The 11,350-nt window shown below is 40.1% G+C and overlaps 1 protein-coding gene across 2 annotated transcripts; it reads right to left on the bottom strand.

Annotated features, from left to right (window-relative positions):
- Positions 1 to 1,921: 1,921 nt before the first annotated feature.
- On the bottom strand, positions 1,922 to 10,999 carry zmp:0000001267 (b(0,+)-type amino acid transporter 1). Of its 2 annotated transcripts, none has more exons than XM_067479884.1 (6): positions 10,221 to 10,999; positions 3,638 to 3,771; positions 3,350 to 3,479; positions 3,131 to 3,255; positions 2,954 to 3,041; positions 1,922 to 2,869 (listed from the first exon to the last, which is right to left on the bottom strand). In XM_067479884.1, the coding sequence occupies exons 1-6, from the start codon at positions 10,917 to 10,919 to the stop codon at positions 2,639 to 2,641; spliced, it is 1,407 nt and encodes a 468-aa protein (XP_067335985.1). In that variant the 5' UTR covers positions 10,920 to 10,999; the 3' UTR covers positions 1,922 to 2,638. The 2 variants fall into 2 exon arrangements, with proteins under 2 accessions (XP_067335985.1, XP_067335986.1); XM_067479885.1 differs by lacking the exon at positions 10,221 to 10,999 and adding an exon at positions 7,310 to 8,144.
- Between the last annotated feature and the right edge of the window lie 351 nt (positions 11,000 to 11,350).

The raw sequence follows: 11,350 nt of genomic DNA, 5'->3' as shown, positions 1-11,350 counted from the left end.
CACCCTCTGAGTCTTAGTTATTAGTATTACCTAATATGACTGCAGCCATAGTAGCAGCTTTATGAGTCTGTAGTGCTGCTCATGTTGGCATGAAAATGTCTATACTTTTTACTCCACTATATTTATAACTAAAGTTGTGTTTAATTTCATGATATACCACCTATTCTTTTTTTTAAGAAAAGTCAATTACACCAGTGGCATTGGAGTTGATATTATATGACTAACCAGTCATGAAAAGCAGATGAGATATGTAGCTAATATTTGACAAGTAGTTTGTGAACTGGTTCTTCATATTTTTACTTTATGTTAGACCACATATTAGTTTAGAGGAACATTTGCAAAAGTAACTAAAAAGATGTTTTGCTGGCTCGGGAGGTAATATAGCAACCAGTTACTTTTAATGAACAATAATCAGCAATATGTATCAGCCTGGTGGCTTAGTGGGTAGCTCATCAGGTTGGGATGCAGAAGGCCACAGCCTCATATCCTTGTGGCCCACGCAACACTGATAATAGGTATCAGTGTTGTGGAAGTTACTTCTCCAACGATAATATGTTTTCAGCCTTGTCTCTTGTGATTTTATATTTCCATCCATCCATTATCTGTAACCCCTTATCCTATTTTGGTCGGGCCAACACAGAGAGAGACATGCACAGACAGACAAAGATTCACACTCACATTCACACATTCACCAGCCTAAAGAGTAGATTAACCTAACATGCATGTTTTTGGACTGTGGGAGGAGTGACCCTTCGCAGTTTCACAGCAGATGTAAATAAAAAAACTAACTATTAAAATCGAAATTATTGAAATACATAAAATGAAGACACGTGTATTGCCGATGTGTATGTTGTGTGACTTTGGAGCTTCAGCAGCTGAGATGGACATTTTGACTGGGTTCTACAGGAGTCAAAGCTTTATAAAATAGTAGCAAAGAGAAAAAAGGGATCAAATTGAAGTTGTGTAGAATATTTTACAGTCAAGTAGAAGATGTTTCTAAGGTCTGAAGAGACCAAACTGAGCTTTTTGACAATTAGACTGAGATGCTATAAGTAGTAAAGAACCTTGGCTGCAGTTATTGTATGTACAGTCTTTCCCATCTCAGCTGTTGAAGCTTACGTTATTGAGTCCTTGCAGATGACAATTTGATTGTAGTGAGAGCAGGGAGCAGGTGGAGGAAAATCTAGATAGGTGGAGGTCTGCTCTGGAAAACAGAAGAATGAAACTTAGCCGCAGTAAGACAGAATACATGTGTGTCAATGAGAGGGACCCAGGTGGAACGGTGACGTTACAGGGAGCAGAGGTGAAGGAGGTTCAGGACTTTAAGTACTTAGGGTCAACAGTTCAGAGCAATGGAGAGTTTGGAAAAGAGGTGAAGAGGCGAGTACAGGCAGGTTGGAACGGGTGGAGAAAAGTGTCAGGTGTGTTGTGTGATAAAAGAGTATCAGCGAAGATGAAAGAAAAGGTGTTCAAGACGGTGGTGAGACCAGAGATGTTGTTGGGCTTAGAGACAGTGGCACTGAAGAAAAGACAGGAGGCAGAGCTGGAGGTAGCAGAGCTTAAGATGTTGAGGTTCTGTTTGGGAGTGACGAGGATGGACAGGATCAGGAATGAGGACATCAGAGGGACAGCTCATGTTAGATGTTTTGGAGATAAAGTCAGAGGCCAGATTGAGGTGGTTCAGAGGAGAAACTCTGAATATATCGGTAGAAGGATGCTGAGGTTGGAGCTGCCAGGCAGGAGGTCTAGAGGAAGACCAAAGAAGAGATTTATGGATGTAGTGAGAGAGGACATGAAGTTAGTTGGTGTAAGAGAAGAGGATGCAGAGGACAGGGTTACATGGAAGCACATGATTCACTGTGGAGACCCCTGAAACAGAACATCTGAAAGGAAAAGAAGAACGTCGTTTCTTAAGACACAATTGATTATGCATCATTTTATTAAATTAACAAGTCACATACATCTGTGTGTAGCTTTAACACATTTATATTTAAATAGTGAGCGCACAAACAATGCACTCATTTTGTGATGCATGCACTTGGTGGAGCTGCAATGTTGAAAAAAGAAATCCACTGCTTCAATCAAAAGAGCTGCAGCTTAAAAGGACAGCATTTAGTTAGCGGTGCTTTTTCACAGTGTGGCAACAATACAGGTGTTTGGAGGACAGTAAAGGCAGTGTTCAGTGTTCTGTGTTCTGTATTGGGCAGGAACAGAAAAGTTAAAGACAGCTCCCTTTGATAACCTCAAATCAATATGTAGTGTGTTACTCAAAATTGTGTATTAAACTATGAGGTCTTTGTACTCGCCGTATTATTAAATAAGTAAAAAAACAAGTCAATTTTTATAGATATCTGCTCTGTAAACTTTTGCAAATTAACTGAACAATACAAATACATCCTTATCTGTGCATGTACACATACTGGACTGCTGCACAGGCAACATTTGCTAAAATAATTTCATGCATTGAGTGATTTGACTAAGAAGAAATACTAAGTGCATTTTTGCAAAATGACAAACATGTCACAGAATTTAAAGACAGTGATTTATAAAGGCAAACTTAATAATGCTTGTTGGAGCTAATTTTCCAAACAGGTTGTGGTTGTAGATGTTCTATTTTAGATGATTTACACAGTGGAAATCACAGATTTTTCTGTGCAGGAGCCACCTCTAAAAATAGCTGCAGAAGCACTGTCAATTTTGTCAGTAGGCCTGGGCAGAACTTGTAATGGATGAAGGGTATGTAGATTAGGACACCACTAAACATAAATAATGTTACATAGAGGTATTCAATCTGCGGATCGTCAACAATGGGGGCCAAAACTAGGAATATTGCTGCAAGGAGGACCAGGATGGGGAGTATAATGGGAACCTATGAAGAAAGGAGGAGACAAGCAGGACAACAAGCTGTGATTCTCGTGTACGATTAAGCAAATCATAAAAGTGTGACACTGACCTTGTATGGCCTCGGTAGCTCCGGCTTCTTGGTCTTGAGATAGAGGAGTCCAGCCAGGGTGATGGCATAAAAAAACCAGGCAGTGAAACTAATGACATGAACATAATGAGAAAATCTTACACACAAACATTGCATTTTTTCTGAAAGCATTAAGGAGAAATGCAGACCCTGCTTCACCTGAAGAAGTTGACAATACTCTGGAAATCTCCAGGGATTAACACCACTAGAGAGACAACAGTGGTGAAGATCAGTGCTGGAGATGGAGTCAGTCTGTGGACATGAGCCATGGCCAGAATATCTGGCTATGAACACAAAACTTGGTTAAACTCTGTGACAACCTATATTATTATATTTAACAATCCTACACTTTTATTTTGTAAATTTTGAAAACCTCACCATGTGTCCTTCTCTGGCAGCAACAAAGCACACACGGCCTCCGCTGAAGAACGTCCCGTTCAGTGAACCAAAAGCAGACAATGCTGCAGCCACAGACATGATCCATCCCCAACTTCCTAACATCTTATTCCTGTAGAGAAAGGCTTAAGCTACAACAGCATCCTTTCCAGCCACCTGATCAGTTAACTTTTACAAATTAAATTAAAGGTCATTTGGCATTTAATAACACCAGAAACAACTAGTTAAACTATTCTCAATCAGTGACATCAGCATCAGGACCTGCCTTACCCCCATGTTACTGCTACTGCACTGGAAGACATCAGCTCTTTAGGTGTCATAACTGTCAGGTAGCTCACGTTTACCAGCAGATACAAGCCAGTCACTAGGGAAATGGCTATCACAACCGCCCTTGGAAGATTGACCTAAGACAAAAAAAAGACATTTTTATGTTTGGATCAATCAGTTCAAACTCAATATGTACAATTATGGACAGTTCCAGCCACTACAGGACCAGAAGCCTTGATATAAAGCAATGACAGTGGAGTTAACACCAAAGTATAGTTCCCTCAAATGAACTATCAAAGTTCTGAGTGTTGCCCTGGAAAAGCATCACAATGCTTCCCAGTGCAATCACTGCAAATGCCAACACTTTGGCTACTATTCACACCACTTGGATAATGGTGCCTAAGCGGACGCTCAGAAAGGTAACTATGGTCAGGACAAGAATACTCCCTGCAGCCACGCATTTGACCATTAGAAGTGGTGGCGTGCAGCCTGCATAAAACGGAGCCACGACATTTTCAGCCAGGGTCAAAGCAATCACTGCGACACTGGAAGGTACCAAGACAGTGATAAAGTGCAAGACGAACATGAAGGCCACCACTTTTCCAGCTGTCAGCAGCATGTAGATATACTCTGCTCCAGGCTCTGGAATGACTGTGCCTAGTTCAGCATAGCAGAGACACCCCAGGATGGACACCACCCCAGAGAAAGCCCATATAGTAAAGCTAGCTCTGGGGCTGCCAGTAATGGAGCACATACTGGGGAGACATGAAGATCCCAGATCCTATCATGGTCCCAGCAACAAAAGACAAAGCTCCTATTATTCCCACTTCTCTCTACAGTTTGAGACCCTGTTTGCTGCCCTCCATTTTTTGACAACTCCGTGAGATTGTTAAGTTAAATAAATTCCCTTTATAATACAGGTTACAGATTAACTGCTAACCCCTGGGCTATGTAGGAGCAGTTTTCACAAATGCAGATGATATTATCTATCAAAAGCCACTAACCGAGGTGTGGCTTGGACTTTTTTTCTTTCTTTCTATGACCTTTACAGCCAGCTGCACTCTAACATGAAAACATGTTTATTTTTGTAGTAAAGAAAATTTGATATTTACAAGTGTGTTTTCAAATCATTGGTAAAACAGGTACATTTATAAGGGTTGGTGTAATTTAGTAGGAAAAGTAGGGATATGGTGCAAATGAATGTATGAACACAAATACTGCTGTTTGTTTAACAAATCTATTGTTCAGTGGTTATTGGTCTGGCTGACATTAATAAGTTTAAACACTATCTATATTGGAAACTGAAAACACACCATATTCGATTTTACTTCTACATGGAGAAGGGTCAAAATGTATATGTATATTGTATACTTATTATCTAAAACAGATGCGATCTGTTTTTAAGTCTAGTTTCTTTCAAATGTTTAAGCCAGCTGACCTGCGGCTCCTGAATGTACCAAAAACTGAACGTAAGCTCAGAGGAGACAGAGCTTTTGCAGTGGCTGCTCAAAAACTGTGGAACGAGTTGACCTTGCACATTAGACAGGCCTCACCCTTGCCTGTTTTTAAATCCCTTCTTAACACCCACATGTTTTCATTGGCCTTTGACACAGGCTGAGTTGTTGATACTATTTTATCTGTCCGTTATTTTATTCTGTCCATGATTTATTGTTATCTGTTTTATACTATACGTTTTATGCTATTGTATAGTTCTGTGCTGTGTTAATTCCATCTTAATTTATGTTTTTAACCTGTACAGCACTTTGGTCAACCTAGTTGTTTTAAAGTTACAATTAATTTGAAAATTATTTACATCACAGCTAAGAAAATCTTGTGACTGACCTGCTTTTCCTACCAAAACAAATCTATTAGGCATCTTTTAACGGCCATTTCTTGCTATACTTTTATATGGACCGCAGACATGCAAATGCCAAAATCTTAGGTGACTAAAGGACTGGTGCATTTGAAGAACATGCTATTAGTGGCTCATGCAACCACAAAGCACTATTTAGATTGTTACAGTCTCACCTCTGGTCTCTTAGTTCTTATGACATAATTCCAAGTTGTTACAGTGACATAGACAAGAAGCCTAGAGATTCAGTGTGGTACAGTGCTTCAGACATGGCTGGAAGTCCAGAGAGAGCCTGTGTCAACAGACTTGCTTCGAGCCCACGGCCTTCTACATCCCAACCAAATGCTCTACCACTGAACCACCAGGTCCCCACATGAATACACTGCACTGCTTTATCTTATCTTATCATGGTATTGCTTATCTCGCACTTCCATGTTGTGTCATTTATTTACTTCTGAACCAAACAGGTTAAATGAAGTGGGAGAAGACATTAGAATTGTAATTGTAAAGTATATCTGCAGTCTTAGTAGAGTGCATAATTCTATAACATAAAAAAGTAACAGTTTCCTGGTTCCTGCATAAAATGATCATGATATGAGATTTGATCAGAGTCACAAATATCAACAAACAAATATATCTAACATGATAAAACACCGTCATAGTCTATATTGAACACACTTGTTAAAAACAAAGTGATGGTGGAAAAACTAATGGTGACACTAGCATTGTGATTTCACTAAAAGTCAGCTGGAGTCAGATCAATGAAACATAAATGAAAGTGAGGTTTAAAACTACTTTGATGTATAAAAACACCCAGTGTCATAAAAAGACCCCAAGATTAAGAGATGTTCATTTGCATGTAGCTGGAAATGGTTACAGAGTAATTTCAAATACTTTAAATATTCATCAGTCCACAATTAGAGATACTATCTATAAATGGAGATGATTTGATTGAGTGGCTACTGTCCAAAAATGGGCACCCAGCCTAGATTATTCCAAAGGTACAACACAAAATGCTTAATAAGGTAAAAAAAAAAAAAAAAAAACCTACAATAAAAGACTTGATGGATTCATGGAGTTTGATAAGATCTCTGTTCACGAGTCAACCACATTTAAAACATTGAACAAGCATGGAAGCAATGGCAGGATACCATGAATTATCCATTACTCTCCAAAAATAACAATGCAACATGCCTGTAGTTTCCCAAGTTTATCAAGTTATCACATTGCCTGTCTTCTCAGCTGAGGGTCAGAAAAAAAAGGTGTGATGCAGCAGGACTATGAAGTTAAAAATCTACTACAGTAAATCTACTACATAATGGCTTCAGAAACACAAAGTCTGACTTTTGGAGATGCCAAGTCAGACACCAGACCATAACCCAACAGAGATTTTGTGGAATTACCTCAGGAGAGCCATTCACACCAGAGGTCCTAAGAATACAGCTGAGCTGAAGCTTTTCTGTATGGAAGAATGGTGCAAAATTCCTCCTGGACATTAATCAGGTCTAATCCAGCTACAGTAAGTGCTACAGGTTAATGCTGCCAAAGGTAGCTCAACCAGATAATAAAACACTGTTGTTGCTTTTTCCACCATCACTTTCAAACCAAAATCATGATGGTTTGATTGTAAATATTTTTGGTTGATATTCCTGACTTTCCTGAAGATCAGGTCACATTTTATGACCAATTTATGCAGAAAACCAAGAAATTGCAAACTGTATCAAACTTTTTATCTTGGCTGTAAATATTCACAGAGTTTAATAGCCGCTAACAAAATACTTCTAAATTTATTATTTATGAAAAGAAAACATTGATTGTCTTACTTCTGGATGTTTCAGTTCCTCAGTTAAAAAGTTCAAAGTATTCCAGCCATCATAGGACCACAAGCCTTGATAAAGAGAAATTCCAATAGAGCTGACACCTAGGTTTGTTCCTTCAAATGAGTTATCAAAGTTCTGAGTGTTGCCTTGGAAAAGCATCACAATGCCTGCCAGAACAATTGTGGCCAGTGCCAGCACTTTAACGGCCATGGAAACTATTTGGATTGCGGTGGCCCAGCGGACACTCAAGCAGTTAACCAGGACCAGCAACATGATAACTCCGGCAGCCACGCATTTCACCACCAGTTGTGGTGGGTTGCACCCTTCGTAAAATGGAGCCACAACATATTCAGCAAAGCTCAGGGCAATTCCTGTGGCACTGGCAGGTCTCATGACGAGAATGAAGCTGAACATAAACATGAAGGCCACCACTTTCCCAGCTGTCCGCAGCATGTAGATATACTCTGCTCCAGACTCTGGAATGACTGTGCCCAGTTCAGCATAGCAGAGACCCCCCAGCATGGCTATCACCCCACAGAGGGCCCATATAATAAGGCTAGCTCCAGGGCTTCCAATTGTGGAGAGCACAAACTGGGGAGACATGAAGATCCCAGATCCTATCATGCTCCCAGCAATGAATGACACAGCTCCTATTATTCCCACTTCTCTCTTCAGATTGAGACCCTGTTTGCCGCCCTCCATTTTTTGACAACTCCGTGAGATTGTTAAGTTAAATGCATTCCCTTTATAATACGGGTTACAGATTAACTGCTAACCCCTGGGCTATGTAGGAGCAGTTTTCACAAATGCAGATGATATCATCTATCAAAAGCCACTAACCGAGGTGTGGCTTGGACTTTTTTTCCTTTCTTTCTATGACCTTTGCAGCCAGCTGCACTCTAACATGAAAACATGTTTATTTTTGTAGTAAAGAAAATTTGATATTTACAAGTGTGTTTTCAAATCATTGGTAAAACAGGTACATTTATAAGGGTTGGTGTAATTTAGTAGGAAAAGTAGGGATATGGTGCAAATGAATGTATGAACACAAATACTGCTGTTTGTTTAACAAATCTATTGTTCAGTGGTTATTGGTCTGGCTGACATTAATAAGTTTAAACACTATCTATATTGGAAACTGAAAACACACCATATTTGATTTTACTTCTCACGCTCCTCCATGTAGAATATTCTCACAACTGACCTGACATACTCCTTAGAAAAATGTGATGCATCCTCTGAATGCTAAATGCTGCTAAATGTGTTTGGCCTGTCATTTTAAAGGGGAGTAAATGGATATGTATGGGAATTTAAATCACTAGCTTTAAATAATTTTCTCATTAGAAAATTAAAATAAAAATGCTAAGTTATGAATACAGTAGATATATTTAATGCATATCTCTTCTAAATATTTTTTTCTTCCCTTTCCTTTGTCACCAGTCTCAGTCCAAGTCTTTAGTTCTGGATTGTAGCCAAGCTACAGTAGAAATACATACTTGCTTATTCATGGTTTGACTGCCACCCATACATGGCACACACCTCTGTGCAAAGAATTCCAACCTTGAGTCCCAAACAGATAAATTCTTTCTTGTGTATTTATTGCTATATTCATTCATTTCTAAAAAGGGGCAATAAATGCATATGTGTTGTCTGTGAATGAATGTGTAGTTCTGTGTTGTAGATGTCGTATGATCAACATAACCTCACATGATTAAAATTTTTCTAATTGACTGTGTGAATTGTGCAGATGATGTGACTGGCTTCCTCTGCTTCCACAATAGAACACGTCAACAAGTTGTGGAGGCCAGTCACAACATTAACTCGACTGACGCAATCCTGATGCAGCTTCTGCACCTGGTATTTATTTGCTGAGGTTTCCTGATTTCACACTGCTCCAGATGATAGTTTTTAACTAAAGCTGAGAGCTTTACACTGGATCATTGCCTTGTTGTTTTGGGAGAATCTTTGTTCTTTTACATGTTTGAGACACTTGTTTGGAGGTGCCATTCAAACCATGTCAAGCAGCTCCGTTTAATGAAATAAGCAACTCCTTCAAACTCCTTCTGGAAGTTCCTCAAACCACTTCTCTGAGCCCAGTCAGAAAAACTTATTTGGCATCTTATATCTGATCAACTTGTTTGATGACTCCTTTGTTAAGGTGGGGCACCCACATGGGGGTGTCTCTATTTTCTTCCTACATGTATTGAGTTGTCAGGTTTGGTTGGTACCCAGGCCTTTTTTTTGTTTTGGTTTTTTTTGTTTGATAATGCTTTCAGTACCACCCCATGTGACATACACTGTACTGTATAAAGTCATGTGGGTGGTTAATAAAGTAGTTTGATCCCACCTTTTATTGAACCAACTGAACTCTACCTTGAGTGGTGTCACGACGTTACACACGTGTCGCATATGCTTTTCTAATCAGAATGGACTGGGCTTCTCGTTCAACTAAAACATGGATTACTTTTTATAGTGATGGTGGGGAGCTATTGGAGTGTTGAGCGTCAACAAATTCTTCAGTACACTTACACTATATTGCCAAAAGTATTCGCTCACCCATCCAAATAAATGAATTCGGGTGCACAAAACAATGTCCATAAAGACATGGATGAGTGAGTTTGGTGTGGAAGAACTTGACTGGCCTGAACAGAGTCCTGACCTCAACTCGATAGCACACCTTTGGGATGAATTACAGCGAAGACTGCGAGCACTGTGTATTATGTATTTCATAAACACACTCCTAAACCTCGTGGAAAGCCTTCCCAGAAGAGTTGGAGCTGTTATAGCTGCAAAGGGTGGGCCGACGTCATATTAAACCCTATGGATTAAGAATGGGATGTCACTAAAGTTCATATGGGTCTAAAGGCAGGTGAGCCAATACTTTTGGTAATATAGTGTATCTTCTTTAACTTACCTCTGGACGCTTTAACTCTTCAGTCACATAATTCAGGTTGTTCCAGCCATCATAGGACCACAGTCCCTGGTAGAATGCAATACCAATTGGATTGATGCCTACATTTGTGTTCTGAAAAGAGTCCTCAAAGTTTTCAGTGTGACCTTTGATAAGCATCACCACACCTCCTATTATGATGAATGCCAGAGCCAGAACCTTGGCCACCATAAAAAACACTTGGACTGACATTGAAAATCGTACGTTTAGACAGTTCACAGTGGCCAGCACTAGAATTGCAGCTGCAGCCACGCACTTCACCAGCAGCACAGGAGGAGGGCAGTCTGAGTAGAAAGGAGCCACGACATACTGCGCAAAACTCAGTGCAATACCAGCAACACCAGCAGGTCTCACAAATAAAACGGATGTGAAGATTAACACAAAGGCAACAACTGGACCGGCAGTCCTGAGGATGTAGATGTACTCTCCCCCGGATTCTCTTATGACAGTCCCCAGCTCAACGTAGCAGAAAGACACCAATATCACCAGAAAACCACAGCATGCCCAGACCACCAAACTGGCCCCTGGGCTGCCGATAGTGGTGAGCACTGTTTGTGGGGACATGAAGATCCCAGATCCAATCATTGTCCCTCCAATTAGGGACACAGCTCCCACCAGGCCTACTTCCCGCTTCAGGTTGAGCTTCTCTGTCTTGTCATCCATAATGGCAGCAGTAACAGCACTTCAGTTTTCTGACACTGCTACCACACCAATAGAGAAAACACTACAATTATGTGGCCAAAGTCACTCTTGCAGCAACTCAGAGTTAATAATTATGTAGGAGGGTCATAAGTGTCAATGTATTTATGGCAGCCTGTTTTTGCTTTGTATCTTATCTTTTCTTGAGGGATTAAGCCTGTGCTGTGAGGGCCCCATTTCTTGGTTTGGCTGTTATGACACTTCTTTGTTTTGTATTCAGAAGGAAGAGACACCTAAAGTAAGAGATTAGCTACTCTCTCTGTCCACCTGGTTTTCTAACCAACAATATATAAATCAACACGTACAGTCCCTCTAAAAGTATTGGAACAGAAAGACCAGTTCATTTGTGTTTGCTGTACAGTGCAGTCATTTGGTTTTGCCCTGGGATGCGTCCT

The sequence above is a fragment of the Channa argus genome, chromosome 16, assembly GCF_033026475.1.
Source record: "Channa argus isolate prfri chromosome 16, Channa argus male v1.0, whole genome shotgun sequence".
Taxonomy (NCBI): domain Eukaryota; kingdom Metazoa; phylum Chordata; class Actinopteri; order Anabantiformes; family Channidae; genus Channa; species Channa argus.
This window is presented reverse-complemented; position numbering and strand designations above follow the sequence as displayed.